At 41.1% G+C, this 19014-nt stretch overlaps 1 protein-coding gene and 1 long non-coding RNA gene across 2 annotated transcripts in view; one reads left to right on the forward strand and one right to left on the reverse strand.

Annotated features, from left to right (window-relative positions):
* PYGL (glycogen phosphorylase L) overlaps positions 1-19014 on the forward strand; it is a 55142-nt gene that overhangs the window by 33446 nt on the left and 2682 nt on the right. Inside the window, exons 16-20 of the mRNA XM_040226759.1 lie at positions 7-148; positions 2990-3197; positions 4116-4250; positions 4690-4756; positions 7475-7647. Coding sequence (XP_040082693.1) covers positions 7-148; positions 2990-3197; positions 4116-4250; positions 4690-4756; positions 7475-7647 — 725 coding nt within the window. The remainder of the gene's footprint in view (positions 1-6; positions 149-2989; positions 3198-4115; positions 4251-4689; positions 4757-7474; positions 7648-19014) is intronic.
* On the reverse strand, positions 10304-15878 carry LOC120853116. The gene is made up of 3 exons (XR_005718715.1): positions 15840-15878; positions 14254-14333; positions 10304-10386 (listed from the first exon to the last, which is right to left on the reverse strand). It is a non-coding gene; the product is annotated as an uncharacterized LOC120853116 (long non-coding RNA).

Raw genomic sequence — 19014 nt, forward strand, 5'->3', positions numbered from 1 at the left:
CCCAAGGCTGCCCCTGGATACTACATGGCCAAACTTATCATAAAGCTGATCACATCAGTGGCAGAGGTGGTGAACAATGACCCTATGGTTGGAAGCAAGTTGAAACTCATCTTCCTGGAAAACTACAGAGTGTCTCTTGCAGAAAAAGGTAGTGCGGTCCTCACAAACCATGGGGGCCGGGTCACAGTCTAGGGATGGATTACATACTACAGGAAAATGGAGCCACTGGCCTCGGGAGCCCATGACTTAGGATAGAAGGTGCCATTCTTAGGCAGAATAAGACCCTAGGCTAAGAATGTTTAAGGTGGCCCAGTTGACACTGAGGTGAGTGTCCCCAGAGTCCACATCAGAGGTTACATTTGCAAGCACATTTTACTCTCTGCTGGTCAAAGCTGGGTGCTGGAGAAGGTGGCCCTGAGGTTTTGATAAAGTACAGACTGTGCTCTACAAAAGAAAAAAGAGATCTTCAGTTCCCAGCCCCCGTTTTGCAGTAGAACACCAATTTCCCAGTCCCCAGGTATTGTTCTGGTAACTTCTTGGAAAGAAGGGCTGTCATTTGTTCAGGTGGCAGCAGGGAGTGAGGACACGTGTCAGGCTGCCAAAGCCCTAGGTTTAGATGTGCCTCAGACAGGCATGCAGAGCAAGCCTGGCATCCCCACCTGGGGACAGCTCGACTGGCAAGAAGCCACATCCCTTTCTCTTCCGCTGGGACTTTTACTTGTTTGTATCACAAAGCATCATCCACATGCAGGTGGCCAACTGTGTGTTTACCCTTTTCCCAAATTGAAAAGGGACCTTTCTCTTTTTGAGGTGTTTTTGGGTCCTCTGATGTTACAATTTAAGAACTGTCTGCATAAAGAACAAAGAGCCAGATTCTTATGGATGCAAATGAAGATATATCTAATCCACAAATAAGCTCTCAAAGCCCTGTGCTTTATATTGAGTGGGGTGGGGAGGATGCTGCAGGTAGTATTTCTGTGTGAATCAAGCCACAGGTATGCCTCAGTTGCCTGTGGCTTATTTCCCTGCAGTCAAAGTGGAAGTGAAGTGAAGTGAAGTCGCTCAGTCGTGTCTGGCTGCGACCTCATGGACTGTAGCCTGCCAGGCTCCTCCCTCCATGGGATTCTCCAGGCAAGAGTACTGGAGTGGGGTGCCATTTCCTTCTCCAGGGGATCTTCCTGACCCAGGGACTGAACCCGGGTCTCCTGCATTCCAGGCAGACGCTTCCTTCCAAAGTGGAAGGACGGTGATAAGAAGTAACAGGCGTGACACAATCCAGTTTCCTCAGATGCTAAAGGAGAGATTCTGAATTTTAAGGATCAAGAAATGGAAGTTTCAATATTCATTCTATAAAGTTATCAAATAGAAGAAATAAAACCATAACAGAAGCTGAATGGAAGAAGGGGGAGAAGAGAAGTGTAGGGTGGATGAAAAAATTAATCAATCAATCTAAGAAAGAAATGGAAAATTTTATTCAAGCCAAATTGAGGATTATAACCCAGGGACTGCAGATCAGAAAGCTCTGAGAACTGTTCTACCCATTAGAAGTCAAAGCAGTTCTATAAATTCTTTTTGAGACATAGTTATACAGTAAATGCCATATTACTGACAGTTTACACAGTCCAGATCTGTCAAGTACAAAGTAGTAGGTCATCGGGTCCCAACAAGATCAAGAAGGAATGTTATCTTTTAAGGAGCTGTCTTGTTGGTGCTAGGAGCATGCTGCTCTCTATGGGGATATTTCTTTTTATTTTTTAATTTATTTATTTTTTAATTGAAGGGAATTTGCCTTACAGAATTTTGTGGTTTTCTGTCATATATCAACAAGAATCAGCCATTGGTACACCCATGTCCCCTCCCTCTCGAACCTCCCTCCCCTCTCCCTCCCCATCCCACCCTTCTAGATTGTCACAGAGCCCCTGTTTGAGTTCCTTGAGATGTACAGCAAATTCCCATTGGCTATCTATTTTACATATGGTAATGTAAGTTTCCATGTTACTCTCTCCATACATCTCACCCTCTTCTCCCCTCTCCCTGTGTCCATGGGTCTATTCTCTATGTCTGTTTCTCCACTGCTGCCCTGCAAATAAATTCATCAGAACCATCCTTCTAGATTCCATATATATGCATTAGTATGTGATATTTATCTTTCTCTTTCTGACTTACTTCACTCTGTATAATAGGTTCTAGGTTCATCCACCTCATTAGAACTGACTCAAAAGTGTTCCTTTTTATGGCTGAGTTATACTCCATTGTGTATATGTACCACAACTTCTTTATTCATCTGTCAATCGACATCTGGGTTACTTCCATGTTCTAGCTATTGTAAATAGTGCTGCAATGAACATTGGGGTACGTGTATCTTTTTCAGTTTTGGTTTCCTCAGGGTATCTGCCTAGGAGTGGGGTTGCTGGGTCATATGGCGGTTTTAGTCCTAGTTTTTTAAGGAATCTCCATACTGTCTTCCATAGTGGCTGTATCAATTTACATTCTATGGGGATATTTCTGCTGATGGAGAGGTATGGTCCATGCATAATCCAAGATACACAATGCACAATAGAGGGGAGAGAGGAGACTAAAAGGCAGAAAAAAATTTTTTCTTATTTAAATTTTTCTTGTCTTGCCATAAAATAGAATTTTATTTCACAGTAGTGTCAACTTTTGTAGCAGAGAGACAGTGTGAAAGTATGTTAGTCACTCAGTCATGTCTGACTCTTTGTGACCCCATGAACTGGTACTACAATATAAGCATATACCTATTTAGCGTTGTGGGCATAACCATCAAGATAACACATCAGAAGTGGGCAAGAATGGTTGCTAGAGTTGAGGGGAAGAATGAGATCCATCCTACACCGTTTGAATGTTTATCTTAATGTGCATGTACTACTTTAACGATCAAAACAGACCAGCTAGATGAATGCTTAGATACTGTATAAGCAGATCCAGAGAGACAGAACCACTCATTCTATCACTAACGCCTTGCTTGCAGTCATTCCAGCCACAGATCTGTCGGAGCAGATTTCCACCGCAGGCACCGAAGCCTCAGGGACAGGCAACATGAAGTTCATGCTGAATGGGGCCCTGACCATCGGGACCATGGATGGGGCCAATGTGGAAATGGCCGAGGAAGCGGGGGAAGAGAACCTGTTCATCTTCGGCATGAGAGTAGAGGACGTGGCTGCTTTGGACAAGAAAGGGTGAGAGGGCAGTCCTGCTTGTTGAGCATGTATATCCCCCCAGGAGGCTGCCTCCCCCACCCAGGTGTCCCATCAAGTTGGGTCCCATGGGACATGGCTGCAGAATATCTCCTATAAGTCAGGGGACCTTCCTGACTGCAGATTAAGCCTTTGCCCAGCATGTGAAAGCTAAAGGAGCTTGGGCACAGGTACACGGGCTCCTTGCTATTTGCTACCAGCTGTGGCAGAGCTGGCCTCGTGAGCTACTCACTTTGCCCTCATCTGTGATTTTTACTTTGATCAAAAAACTGAATCAGTGTGGAGTTGAAGTTTTGCCTATAATTTAACCATCTAGTGTTCCTTTAAGGTCTCTAAGAGATGGACGAAAAGGCAGTAGAGAATAGGCCTGGTTGTACAGAAGCACCCAGAATACTTGTTCCACTAAGTATCTGGATAAGTTTATTAACCTGGATTCAAATGAGAAGTAAATAAAGAGTGCCACTCAAAGGAACCATGGGAATCACAAAATTTGAAGGAGGTCAAATATACTTCCCAGCCCTTGGAAGTAAACTTTTGCCCAGTAGCAACCTATCTGGGGATCTGTGGGTCCAAAAAGCACCTGCTTATTTAGAGTCATAAAGTCTGTTTGAAATGAATCTTACTTTATTTACCAGATTAGACTATTGCTCTGTGACTAGGATTTTTATTATCTATAGTCCTTAGTGTCTTGGTTACAAGGAACTAATCAAATTTAGTGGGGGGAAAAATATCAGGATCTAGTTAAATATTATTTATACTTATTCTCCTGTTGAACTCTATGACTATAAATGCCAGTATTTTTGAATGCCTTTTTCACAACTAATGTACCATCTAGTGTGCTGTTAATCACAAACACTAACAGAACCTTTTCTTATTATTCCCCCACCACCTACCCCACAGGTATGAGGCAAAAGAATATTATGAGGCACTTCCAGAGCTGAAGCTGGCCATTGATCAAATTGACAAGGGCTTTTTTTCTCCCAAGCAGCCTGACCTCTTCAAAGACTTAGTCAACATGCTGTTTTATCATGACAGGTGAGTTCCCACAAGAAGATGGTGCTACTTGGGCCATGGAAAAAGGATGAGAACTTCTTAAATCAACTATAACATAACCATGTAGATTAGCATGGATCTGCGATCTGATAAACTAACTTAGGCTTAGAAAGAAAAAATAGGTATTCTCCACTAACAATGCTAGGAAGACTTAAGAATAAGATCCACAAATCTGGTATTCCTTTTCTCCTTCCTCTGGTGTACCCAGCTTTCAAATGCATCCATGTGATAACATTCTTACTTGTGGAAAGACCCATAGAAAGGTTGAGGGCTGATTGAAACCCTTACAGATAGAAATATCAGACTGGTAAGCTAGGCATGCCTGTCGTTAAGCAAAAGAGAATTTTAAATGGAATCTGAACACAAATCTGTTAATGAAGCTTTTTGATGCTTTGTTTTTTCCTTTTAATCACAAAAACAGGTTTAAAGTTTTTGCAGACTATGAAGCCTACGTCAAATGTCAAGAAAAAGTCAGCCAGCTGTACATGGTGAGTTCATGGCTGAGACTTACAAACCATGCCAGTTCACTACTGTTCATTAAAATTTTAGTTTCTTTTTCTAAATAACAGGGCCCCACTAACCAATCAAAAAGGGAAGTGAGGCAGCAATGTTGGTTTTTCAGATAAAAACTGGACTGTTTCCAAGTTCAGGCAAGGTTGGGATTTGACATTTCAGTAGCAGTTGTAAATTTTTTTAATATCCAAATAAAAAGTCACAAATTATTTGGTATTTATTGAGCACCCACCATGTAGCAAGCATGTCCTAGCAACTAAAGAGTATAAAGCCAAGTTAAATACTCACTTTACCCACTCATTTATTCAGCAGAGAGACACCAGTGCCTCCTCCAAGGCAGGCACCATGCTGAGCACTGAGACCCAGCAGGCACAAAGCCATGGCCCCTCAAGGAGCCTCCTTGGTGCCAGGGCCCTTAAGCAGAAGCACATCAGAGTCACCAGGCAGTTTTTTCAAAGTACAGATGCCCACTGCCCTCAGGGATTCTGACCTAGTAGTGGGTAGAATCACCATCAGCATTTGAAAAATCTGCTAAAGGGATTCTTAGGCTGAGCCTTAGAATACTGGAGGGTATCTGAAAGTTGCAAAATAAGTACCTGTCCTGGACTATCCATGGAGTGGTGCTATATGAACAGAATATAAATGGACAGAAAGAGGGGGATTTCATATTTGAATTTTTAAAAAAAAGGAATTAAACAAGAAAGACTATACTAAGGAAGAGAGAGAGAGATGGAGGGAGGGAGGGAGGGAAAGAAAAGAGAAAAAGGCTAGAACCATGTGAGGAACCCTCCATATGCAAAATCATGCATCTTTACCAAATAGCCCAACCCTCTAGGTACATTTGGTAAATATATGGAAAGGTGATCATCTCTGATAGGAAAGACTTTTAGTGAACTGCAGAAACCACAGAAGAACAGATACAGGAGGAAGCTGGCTCTGTGCCAAGACTCCAGCGCTGGCTTCTTACCCACACAGTCCCCATTTCTGCTCCCCAGCTAGAAAGCCATTATATAGCAGAATCATGGAAATTCCTACAATCTCCACCTCCTGCCCTTTGGACATATCAGTAACTACTTACAACAGAAACCTACTTCACTGACATTTATATTTCTTTTCCAAAGCCAGGGGACAAGGTGGTTCCTACAGTTATCCCAGATATCCCACTGGAGTGTTAAAATAGGATCATTCAAGGCCCATACTGCTTTACAGCTTATCCCAGCCCCTCTAAAGTGTATATAAGCCAATTTTACATGCGGCCCAAGCAGAGGCAGTGCTGGAGTTAAGCAGAGGAGCTCACTTCCAGCTCCCGGAACACTGGAGAAAGCAGCCACACACGGCCTCTGGGCACGCAGACAGAGAAGGAGAATGGCCACCTCCAGCTTCTTCCTCTTGCCCTCAACCCATGCTCATGTGTGGAAAGAATGTTCAGGAAAAGAAGTAGAAGTGAAAGAGAGCAGGAAAGGAAAATATACATGAGCGCAAGCACAAATGTGAATGTGGGGTTTACACAGTAGTCCCTTCTGTTAAAATCATGGCCCTGATCCAAGGGATGCCCACCTAGAGGCCCCCCATTCCGCTCCACCTTTCTTGTTAGCGCAAATTGCAGCTTTTACTCTTAACAGTAATTACACTGTTGAGGCGTAGAAAACATGGCCCGTGTGGTTGGGAAGTCTAGTCATTATCCCCTTAAATAAAGAACATGAAAAAAGGAAGCTTTTATTCTCTTCTTATTTTAGTAAGTTTCCGAAGTGTGAATAATTTCAGACTCACAGTTTTAGTTTTTGTTTTAAGTGCTTTTAATGCATTGCTGTCTTTTACAAATAATATTCTAGTCATTGCCATCGAACTCCTTCTTAGAGTCCTTTACAAAATCACGAGGCTATAAAATAAATAGCTTATTTTTTTACATAAAATTATGAGAGATGTATTTTATTTAGATATATAGTCATATATTTTTTATTTAAGTTAAAACCTTAATTGGTCCTGTTTTCAAACCCCAGTGGAGTATCTGGGATTCAGTGTAAACCTATTGGAGTATCTACCTTCAGAAAAAACTGAGGAAGGAGAATTCAGTGAATAAAGTCTCCTATGGGATTGTTTGCCTGTGTGATAGCTAACATTCTAAAGTAGTGTTTCTTGAGCTCTGACCACAGGGTAAACTTCTTATATGGCATCTAGCAGACAATGGAAGTTAGTCCCTTCCTTTCCCCTGGAGTTTAAAGGAAGCTGAGATATCTTCATTCAAAATGAAGATAGGAAATACAGCTTACATGCTAGAACATTGTAACTATGGCACAAATGATCAATTAAGGTTTCCCTGAGAGTGAAAAATACTTTCTTTTTCATTTTAGAGAAATATAATCTTAAATACCCTAGAGGGCAAGGCAACCCACTCCAGTATTCTTGCCTGGAGAGCCCCACGGACAAAGGAGCCTGGCAGGCTATGGTCCATAGGCTTGCAAAGAGCTGGACACGACTGAAGCAACTTAGCACAGCACAACAATCTTAAATAGGAGAACAGCACAGGCTGCCTATCCAGCTCCCAACTGTGAAGCAAATGTACTTGTGATTCATTACAGTTTACTCCTGTCACTTTCCCCCTGAATTATTCTTGGATGTGCTTGGCCTGATGTCTGTCATACAGCTTGGTGTGCACTCAGGCCCTGGGCCTTAGATGCATGTGTCATTTACAGAATCCAAAGGCCTGGAACATGATGGTCCTCAAAAATATAGCCGCCTCGGGGAAATTCTCCAGTGACCGAACGATTAAGGAGTATGCCCGGGACATCTGGAACATGGAGCCTTCTGACATAAAGATTTCCCTGTCCAGTGAACCCAGCGGTGGGGCGAACAAAGCCAATGGAAAGTAAGTCGTAAAATGTTCTGAGAAAAAAATAGCTTCTTACTGGACTTGAACATTTTTACAACATTCTTTGATTTTGTTTCATTTTGGTAAATAATAATCTAGTTAAGTATCTCTGGGAATTGGAAGGGAAAGTGTATAACTCTACTAGGGCTAATAAAGTGTCCCTTTCCAAGGGCTGTATGAGTGCCATATCTCTCTATTTTCTGGCAGACTGGGGAGCAGACTAGGACTTTCCCCAGTGCTATTCAGAAGGCTCGAAAACAGCTTGGAGCTTTTTAATGCCTTTTAAATTAACTAAACTGAAATACAAATTGTTTATCGGAGCATCTTTCTTATATTGCTGTCTAGGTCCAAATCAAAGACCACCTTATCCACAAATATCCTCAGAATGTGGTTAACTGTACATTTTTAGATGGAATCAAATTTTCACCAAATTCTCATTCTCCACAGTGATGTTCCTGCATGTTCCCCAAAATAGACTATGATAAGGTAAAGGAGAACATTCCATAATGCCCAACATCCATGCTTTCTTTCCCTTACTAAAATGGCAGGTGACTTGTAAAAATGTCAGTAGGTTCAGCTCACTCAAGCAGCCCAATACAGTTTTACATTAAAAGTTCACATCACAGCTGGTGTCCAGACCAAGTCTTCGCTCTCTGCTGTTCTCAGACTTCACGCCCACTGCTGGCTCAGGAAATCTCTGCAGGAAAAAGAACTCGATGATTTTACATGCCTTTCCCACCACATGGTCTAAGTAAGCCAGAGCAGCCCTCACTGCATTTAGCAAAACAACTCTTACCTCACGGTATGTAACAGTGCAGAGCTTTTACAAAGGGAGTTGTGTCGGAAGCCAGGAGGGAAGATCACCATCTTCACCCGCTCTTTGTTCCTATATGCACTGTGGGCAATTTCGTAGAGCTGCAAGGGGCAGAGAGACAAGGACTCAAAGGCTGATCCTTGAAGCTCTCGTTTTGTTTTTCTAGGCTAATGTTCCTGAAAGGGTACAGAAACAACTGTCTTAGGGAGTTAGTTCCATTTAATTGGCAATGTGGCACCCTCCATATCTCTGAGTGGCTGCCTCTACAACCAAGGATGGAAAGCTGCACAGCACATACAACAGTGACAAGACCTAATCATACCCCTGCCAGTACCTCCCTGCAGGGGGACAAGGGGTTTCAGTGGACCCCCACTATTTGTTTTTAAAAAAAGGAACAGCATCCCTATTTTTAGAGCCTCTGCAGGAAAGACTGCCTGGGAGTTCCCAGAGCATTCTGGGATCTTCTCTACATTTGCTGATCCGGACCCCAGGGGAGGAAGCAGGATCCCCCACAAACACTCCTTTGAGCTGAACAGCATAGCACACTGATACTTATTGTATACACCAGGCAGCAAGCAACTCAGGGCGCACGGAATCCCTTATAATGTCAGAGACCCTTCTTTCGGCACTAATCAAAGTTTGGCTGGCTGAGAAAATGGCGACATTAGTATGTTTCCGTCAGCCACTGAGCTTGGTATACCTTTTTTCCAAATTCCAAAGGTACTGTTTTGTCATCCTCACCATGTATGATGAGAAGGGGAGAAGACAGGAATTTGACACTAGGAACAAGTGGAAGAAAAGTATTCAGTTCAAGAAATACATTGAGATTTCTCCTCTTCTAAGTTCAGGCTTTAGCAAAACATGAGGTTCACCCAAAATAAAAGATACTCTTTCTGTCCCTCCCAGGAATAACAACTTTATATATAATAAGCTTTATCTAATGACATTTTCCTCCCAGCCAAGATTCTTCTATTTACTCATATAATTTAGCTAGGTATTTAATTTATTCTTATGTGATTTTTGAAAATAACAAAAAAATGAATTTGTACAGAATTAAAAGAACTTCACTTTTTTCTTATTCTACCTTATTTCATAATATGTGGAATGTTTTAATTAAAATTTTAAAAATAATAACAAAACCAAAAAATAATAAGAACTACCACAAGCTCAAAGAGAACTCTTTGTAGCAATTTATTTACATTTCCCCATAAATGTACAGGATGGACATGAGATGTTAACATGTCCGACTAGCTTCCTGGTCAACTTCCTATTTGGTAAGTCAAAAAGGCATGAAGAATGGCAAAAGCCCTTCCTTGGCCCCTCCCAAATCCTGATACCAGCCAACCCTGCCACAGTGACTCACTGCTACTCCTCGGATGTCAGATTCCCCAAGTGTGTTGAAATAGGAGAACCTACTGATAACGACTACCTGTTTGCAAGCACCCTAGATTCTCCAACTGTGAGAAGCTAGCTTGCCACATTCTAGTCACCGGACTTGCTGTTGGGTAGTCAGCTGGATGGTGTATGGATTTTGGTTACGTGGGGAATAAGGCCTAGAAGTCAGAGATTCCTCCAAGGAATGCTAGGTTAGACCCTACAGGACCTTTAAAAGGTCCTAAAACACCATAAGCTACAAATCCCTTCATAACGTCAGAGAAAAGTACTGAATTGGTAAAGTTATTAAATTAGACATAAACATAATACCAAATACTAAAAATTGTAGACACTTTACCCCAAATCCTACTGCCCATCTAAGAATTCTCATCTACCTATTCAGTAAGTCACATGATAATTACCCCCCAGAATCTAATAAAGGACATCTTTACATGATTAACTTACTTTTCGTCATTGGGGAACACTAGTTTGTCTTTCCTCAGGGCATCCATAATTGACCTTAAAAATCCTGGAAGTTTCCGGTAAATCTATTTTTCAAAAAGGAAAAAAATTAAAATATGGCCTAAAGCTATGTCATTTGTTACAGGTTCTCACTATGAACTGTAGTAGTATAGAGTGTAGTGACTTTCTAAATATACTAAACTTTTTTTTGAAAACATAACTTTTATGATTTTAAAAACAATTCATGTTATTTTCACTTCCACACTTTGGAAAATACAAGAAGGAAGAAAAAACAAATCACACATGATAAAGTAGACAGTGCATGGGGCTTCCCAGGTGGCACAGTGGTAAAGAATCTGCCTGCCAAAGCAGGAGACTCAGGTTCAATCCTTGGGTTGGGAAGATCCCCTAGAGAAGGAAATGGGCAACCTCACTCCAGTATTCTTGCCTGGAGAATCCCGTGGACAGAGGAGCCTGGCAGGCTACAGTCCATGGCATCACAAAGATTCAGACACAACTGAGAAACTAATACTTTCATATTTTCACACTTGGTAGGGCAATGGGTACAGAATATGCAGGTTGAGGCCAGTAAAGACAAACTTCTGCTTCACAGTTTGGATGTGGGCCTGCTGCTTGCGGGAACCTGCATGGTTCCCCAGGGTCTGCCTGGCCTGTGTTTCTGGCAATGGTCACGAAGCACAGGACCCACACTGAGGTGCGGTCTGGAGATTCTAACACTGCTTCTCCTTCCCTCCCTTCCTTTGCCCTTATCAGTGCTAAGGGCAAGATTTCTTGTCTTCTCTTTCCTTTGTCTTTGGTTCTTCTACCCCCAGAATCAGGACCCCTCTAATGAGAGCTCAATAAGAGAAGCCCTTTGGCAGTTCATCTCAGGTTCTGGAGGAGGGAGGAGAAAGTGGGCCTCAGTCCATCCACTCTCGTGATCCCGCACTCCTCTCCAGCCAGGGGTGCCCCTCGGGACTTACAGGTCCAACTCCACTCCAGGGGCTCCTAGTTGGTCTCCCTGCCTCCTCTCAGTTCTGGAATTGCACCAGATAAATATTCTTTAAATCTGCTGTTACAGATTGTAGGGAGTGGAACTCTATCTATTTAGAAAAACAAACAGCTCCTATCTTGGCTGCAAGGCCATCCACATCTGGCCACAGTCTTTCATCCCAAAAGCTGTCTGCCAGGAGTTAGAAAAGGTAGGACTGAGTCCTGTTTGCTCTTTACAGGGCGAGTGGCAATGGGGCAAGCCACTGAGCCTCCAGCTCCCTCAGCTCTCCGTGGAGGCAATGGTGCCAGACTCAGGTGCTGTGAGGATTTAAAAGGAAGATGAGTGCAAAAGCTCTTAGACAGAGGTCCTCCGTGCCTCTCGAGTATCTTTTAAGACAGAATCGCCCCACTCTGGCCACGTGCTGTGGCTCACCTTCTCCCCTCCTGTCTGTGTTTCCTAACTGCTCTCCCTCTCCCTCACCTCATTAAGAAATGAGCTTAGATCCTATCTCTTTGTAAGTCTTCAATGATCACACCTGTGCACAAGACCCTTCTCTTCGCTGAATTCTCCTGTCCCTGAAATTATTGTCTGGGCCCTCCCCCAATACCGAGCTTAGTCTACTTGTACCTGAGTGGGAAAAAGGAACAGGTGTTTGTTAAGTGCCCATATTTTGCATGATTATTGTACTTAATTCGAAAATACAAATACACAAAATCCCTATGCAGTATCAACCTCATTATAAAAATAGGAAAAATACAACAAAGGGAAGTAGTTTACCAAAGTCATAATTGGTTAGTGGCAGAAACAAAATTTGAACCCAAACCTGTCTAGCTTTATGAAGCCTAGAATCTTTTCCCACTATGCCATGCTGCCTTCCTATTCCAACTAATTGATTCCAAAGTGATACATGGAAATCCATGTCATTACTTTATATCCCTATCTCCCCAATTGCAGAAAACTTCTTAAGGGTTAGGACCTATGCCTTTTACTGTATCCATGTCTCATACCACCTACACTTTCTTATTCAACAGTGCCTTATCAACGGCACTCCACTGCTAATAAAAACAACTAATGGCCACTGAGTGGTTACTCTGTGTCAGCACTCTTACACATGCTTTTCATATGTGAATTTATTTATCAAAATAATCTTGAATAGATTTAATGAAGCATTAAAAGCAATTAGCCCAAGGTTACATAGCTATTAAGTGACACCCTGGGGGGAAAAAACTAGAAAGTCTGACACCAGAGCGATGGTTCTTAAAGAAAATATATTAAAACCTTTATGTGAAGGTTTCAGAGATCTACCAAGGCAGTGAGGTCTTGAGTGGTCCAGACTCCAGAGAGAACAGATGCCCAGAGAGGTGAGCCTCACACTCACCACTACTTTGCTCCCTGAAACAACTGCCAAGTCAGAAGAAAGCCAGAAAGTAGAGGCAAAAGAACACAGATGAGATGACACAAAAGAAAACACAGTAAGAGAGCAGAATATAATTACCATAAACTTCAGACTAAGGATTACACCTGAGGTGAGGCTCACTGCATTGAGAAGTAACATTACAGGAGACTTCCAGAGTGCCAGTGGTGCTCATTTCTTGACTTGAATGGTGGTTACATGGAGGTTCCGTTTATAACTATTAAATCATAGATGTCTCTATCATGTTCAATTTCAGAATTAACAAAGTTTCAAAAAAAAGGAAATGGTAAACTTGTTTCTAAACTGTAACATGTCTACAAGCTAGTGAATTTATTAGTAATTATTCAGAGTAATAGTAACAGATGTCAATTAACTATCTTTAAATTAATATTTAATTGTCTGGAACCAATTAATGATTTATTGACTCTTAAATTACTCAGCATTCAGTATTTTGGATTGTAGAGGGGATTCCTGTAATGAGTTGAGTTTAGAGTGTACAGGCATTTTAAGATTATGTGGTTCTGTGAACTAGCTGTCCCAGGATGTAATAAGCTGAAATAGTTAAGCAAATTCCAGAAACTTCTATGATGATTTACTGTATGAAAAATTCCAAGGGTAGACAGTTGGATTTAAGTACCCTTAAGATGCCTTCCAACAGTAATCAACAATTTGCAAATTTGGGCTACAGGTCCCCTCTAAGAATCTCACCTTTTTCTCCCTCTCTCATTTACTAACATTTATATAGAGGTATAACTGTAAGCAATTGAACATGAGACATGGAATGAAATTATGAAATTAGCTAATGGTACATATACAACAGATAAAAAAAACACATCTTGTCAGTCAATCTTTTCTAATTTATCTTCTTGGAAAGATTGTCTTCTCCACCTGGGATGCCATGTAAAACCATCTGGCAGCTTGAACTCTTTAGAGACTTTCTTATCATAAAATAATGAAAGATATGTGGTTGACATTCATAGGGCTAAAAATGACATATGAAAGGTTTGTTTTCACTTTGAAAAGGGACAATAAATAAGTGAACCTAAGTCAAGTCTATCTATGAAAAAATTATAAAAGAGAAGAAGTGTAATTTAGTTAATTGAGGGAGGGGGGCCAGTGAAAAAAAGCTTTGGCTCTTAATAAGCCACTCAGGGGCTTCCCAGGTGGTGGTAGTGGTAAAGAACCTGCTCGCCAATGCAGGAGACATAAGAGATGCGGGTTCAATTCCAAGGTTGGGAAAATCCCCTGGAATAGGGCATGGAGAAACCCATGGACAGAGGAGCCTGGCGGCCTATAGTCCGTAAGGTCTCAAAGAGTCGGACACGACTGAAGCACCTTAGCACAGCACATATACAAGCCACTCAATCTATTAGAAGGAAATAAAAGAACTAAAAACACAAAAGCCATGTGCCCTCCTTTAATAATAACTGGCTACTAACCTATCACAAGTTAGAATAACAGAAATATATAAGACTAATTAAGAAAGGAAAAATGGTTAAGAAACAGCCTGCACTTTGACATCTTGTAAAGATGTATGAGACTCACCTTTAACAAGGGATAATTGATACTTGCAACCCATATGTTGGTAAATGGAGCTTCCAGGATAATTGCATCAGCTGGAAATCCTTGAAAAATAATGAAAAAGAAAGAATTCCCCTATCATATTTAAATACCGTCTTTCCTAAATAATGGATCCTTGTCTTGTATATGAACTACCTGCATCAGAATCATTGGTGAATCATAATAAATTGTTAAATTTGTGAATGCAAAGTAATGACCCCACACCAGACTTCAGTGAGAAGTCAGGATCTTGAGGGTGGAAAATGTGAGAATGTGCATTTTTAACATTTCTGTGCACATGATAAAGAAAATCACTACCTTTCAAAACAAGCAGATTTTCATGACTTGGATAATTTAAGAAAGCAAAGTATTATAGGAAGGGAGAGCGTTCTGCAGAAGCTGACTAGGTTGTTTTGGCCAACACTGTCTGAGAACAAAAGATCAAATACTGAAGTTACCATATATGGACTTTAAAATAACTTATTGAAAATAACAAATGGTAAAATAGTGAAATATTTATTTTACTGCCACTCTAGAACTCTATGCCCAGTAAAAATATCCTTTAAAAGTGAAGAGGTAATAAAAACATTTTCAGACCAAAATTGAAAGAATTCCTCACCAACAGACAGGTAGAAGAAAAATCCCAGATGGAAGCATAGACACGTTAGAAATAATAAAGAGCAAAAAAAGGGAGGTAAATCTAACTATTGACTTTATAACATAAGAATAATAATGTTTTTTGGAGTATTGATATAGAGAAAATTAAAATACATGGTAGCAAAAGTTCATAAGCTGGGCACTTAATGGATTTAAAATGTTCTAAGATAATTACATTATCCAGGAAGTGAAGTATTCATTTATGTGGGAATTTAGTGCAGGTAATTCAGCATTGTCAGCGCTAAAGGAGCCATAGAGCTTAAAGGAGCAATGAAATGATGTTTGCTTTATTTCCATAAGTAATTAAGATTGTGTATAGCAGGTGACACGCTTTAAAATGTTTACGTAACTCACCCTGACCTGTACTGCCAAGTAAAGTTTCAGATATAATGCAAGAGATTATAAGCTTTCAATGCATATCAGAATCAAATCACCTGGTCCTATTCATAGAGTATCTAGTTCATGAAGACAGCCAGGATCCAAGATACCTGTGTTTATAACAAAACACCCCCAGCAGATTCTGATAAAGGCAGTTCTCAGAACACTTTGAGAAAAAATGACATAAATATTACATAAGGAGGGCTGCAGAAAGCAAGTCTTGCCTACTATTGCATAAAGTATAATTTTCCCCTCCTGTAGCAGATTACTCCATAACAATACTTATCACTTCACATGATGGCTCTTTTAAGGTAATTTTTACCTCTTTCCTTAGTATTTACTTTTAATTTCATGCCTCTGAAAACCAGTTATTGTTTTAAATACAAAAAAAGAAAATTCACTACAGTATCCAGAACTGCCGAAAGCTGGGGTGCTTGTAGGTATCTCTGTGTTAAGATTGTACACAATGTCTCTTCACGGTTTTTATTTTCCCATCTCAAGCCAAGAAAGTATACCATGTAAGCATTTTATCATACCCTTCTCTTCTAGGACTTTTGCAGCATTTGTTGCAACTCTGTAAAGAAATGAAAATTAGTACACATGTGAAGCAGTGACTTAACAGTCAAGTAAGCAGTATAAAATGCAACCTCCAATATGAGCACCTAATGAAAGCTCTTGACCCTCAAATGTGCATAAACACAAAATCTTACACAGGATTTCAAGGGATTCCACTGGCCCTAAACAAGAATCCTTTCATTTAAAACTCTCAAGGAGAGTTCTGGAATGGGCGTCAGTGCCACAGATAGCCATAGATAGCCATTACACGTTCCCTTGAATTACAAACAAGCAAGCTGAGTGTAAGGACACTTGCCACTTGTGGAACCGGAGAGAAACTGTCTCCCAGCTCAGGGGTCCTCCTGCTGCTCACTGCTGCCTATGATATGGCACTAATGCCCCAAGGATCCACCTAAAGACCCATCTTCCAGACCCCACTTACCCTGTCCCCAGAGAGTGGCCCCAGAGACACACAGGGGTGGTACCACTTCTCGCCTTGGTCCACTCGTAGACACAAACTGCATCTGCAGTCAGTCCATCCTCCGTGGGTGTGCCCGTCGAGTCCCCAAACCCTGCCCACGAGGAAGGGCAAACATAATATCATTACCTCCAAAATGAGGGTCATCAAAAGTCCCCTGCTTATTGAAAACTTTTTTGTACACTGTTCTTAACACATACCTCTGTAGTCAACAGACAAGACATGAAAGCCACCATTACTCAGCACCTGGATGACAAAGGAGCTGTTATCACTTTAATTAGGAGATGCAAACAAAAAGGTGGCCTCACCTCCTCAACACTTCCATAATCCTGGTGGTAATGGTTAACAGGTGGAGAAAAGATCCATTTCTGAAATCTGGTGTTTGACATCAAACTTAAGATCAGACTCAGCAGGAAAGAACAGCAGAGCAGGATCACACAGCCTGGGTCACACCCTAGCTCTGTCACTTACCATCTATCTGACCTTGGTCAAGCTGGTAACATAGATTACATAGATTAACATCTGTGTAATCTATTCTGAGAAGTGAAAAACAGTATTTTCAGGATGGTTGGAAGATTGCATGAGATGATGTATTAAAGCACCTTGGGGACTTCCCCAGTGGCCCAGTGGTTAAGAATCTGCCTGCCAAGGCTGGGGACACTAGTTCAATTCCTGGTCTGGGAAGATTTCACATGCCACAGAGCAACTAAGCCCGTGCACCACAACTGCTGAAACCCATGCAACTAGGAGCTCGCACTCTGCCACAAAGAAGCCACAAATATGAGAAGCTGGTGCACTGTAATGAAAAGTAGCGCCCCTGCTCTTTGCAACTAGAGAAAGCCCACACACACAGCAAGGAAGACTCAGCAAAGCCAAAAATATAATTTAATAGATTTAAAGCACCTTGAAAGTGTTAAGTCACTCAGTCATCTCCAACTCTTTGTGACCCCATGGACTCTAGCCTGCCAGGTTCCTCTGTCCATGGAATTCTCCAGCCAAGAATACTGGAGTGGGCTGCCATTTCCTTCTCAAAGGGATCTTCTGACCCAGGGATTGAACCCAGGTCTCCTGCATTACAGTCAGGTTCTTTACTGTTTGAGCCGCATAGTGAATATCTTTTGTAGGAACTTCCTGAAGGTAAGAATGCTACATAGAGTTGTAGTAGAAGCAGTCAATAATGGGAAGATATTCATATTAAGTGTGAACAGATAAAGAGTTAATATTGATCAAAAATAAATCACTTGATTACATGAAACCACTTTCAAGCCCTGAATAGATAAATGAGAAAAGAATATAAAAACATAATTTTTAATGAAAAAATACAAATGACAGATGATGAGAAGGGAGATAAAGGGGGACAAAATTTTACTGTGCAGGCACTCCTAAAATTTTATTTAGTTCTCACAACAGTCTTACAAGGTAGGTATTATCTGCATTTTACAGATAAAGAAACTGAGCCTTGGAGAACTTAAGTAATGTGTTCACACACATCCAAATGGCCAGAACTTGAACCACAGCAACAGAACCAAGATCACACTTGGGCCTGCCTGGGTTCAAACACTGTGCTTCCTGTACCAGGCATAGATGTGGGACAAAAAAGAGAAAAGTGAACGTGTTAGTTGCATCCGACTCTTTGCAATGCCATGGACTGTAGCCCGCCAGGCTCCTCTGTCCACGGAATTCTCCAGGCAAGAATACTAGAGTGGGTTGCCATTTTCTTCTCCAGGGGATCTTCCCGAGCCAGGGATCGACCTCAGGTCTCCTATACTGCAGGCAGATTCTTTACTGTATAAGCCACCAAGGGAACCTTTAGATGTGAGACACTGAACTTTAAATACAACTGAACTAATAATGAAGAACTAAATGAAACTTTCTAACATTTAAACTACATTCTTTCCAAACAAGTTATCCAAGACACAGGGCAGGTCAGCATCCAGGGAAACTGGAACACCCATGTGTTGTTTGTGGTCCCTTAAGTTGAAGAACCACTTGACAATCAACTTAAACAACAGATCCTACTCCCAAGAATGTATCTCCAGGAAAAAATTCCAAAAGAAGCATAAACTACCTGCTTAAAGTTTTCTGTAGCAATACTATTCTAAAAGAATTTAGAAAAAAAAATGTATCAAAGAGGAGTAGAATATTTAAGTAAATAAATAATTGTCTATAAATAATGGAGAATGAGCACCCTTTAAGTTGGTAACTATGACAACTATGGAAAAACATCGAAGAACATTCTTAAAATAATAAAAGAGCACGACATAAAATTATATAGAGAAACAATCAGTAACATAAAAACTTCATAGAGATTAAAAACTAGGAGGGAACAGCACGTAAATGAAAACATTTACGTGCTGTATGATTGGAGTGATGAATGAATGAGAAAGGGGGAGAGAGAAGAAGGACAATTTAATAAGGACTTAATTGTTAACAGAAATTGCCTATCCAAAGGAGACAATGAAGAGCTAAGGAAGTTTGGTCAGGCTGGAAAATGATGACTATGGTGTGTGGAATCCAGAATCTACCCAGAGGAAGAAGTCTTATCATAGCATCCTTACACATCCCACCCACCACCAGGAGGATCTGGCTTCTCTTCACCTCTACGCCTACGACATAGGAGACATACAATTGAGCTTTGCCAAGAGTAGAAGGGGGAAAATATATATATATATTCTCAC

The sequence above is a fragment of the Oryx dammah genome, unplaced genomic scaffold, assembly GCF_014754425.2.
Source record: "Oryx dammah isolate SB20612 unplaced genomic scaffold, SCBI_Odam_1.1 HiC_scaffold_26, whole genome shotgun sequence".
Taxonomy (NCBI): Eukaryota; Metazoa; Chordata; class Mammalia; order Artiodactyla; family Bovidae; genus Oryx; species Oryx dammah.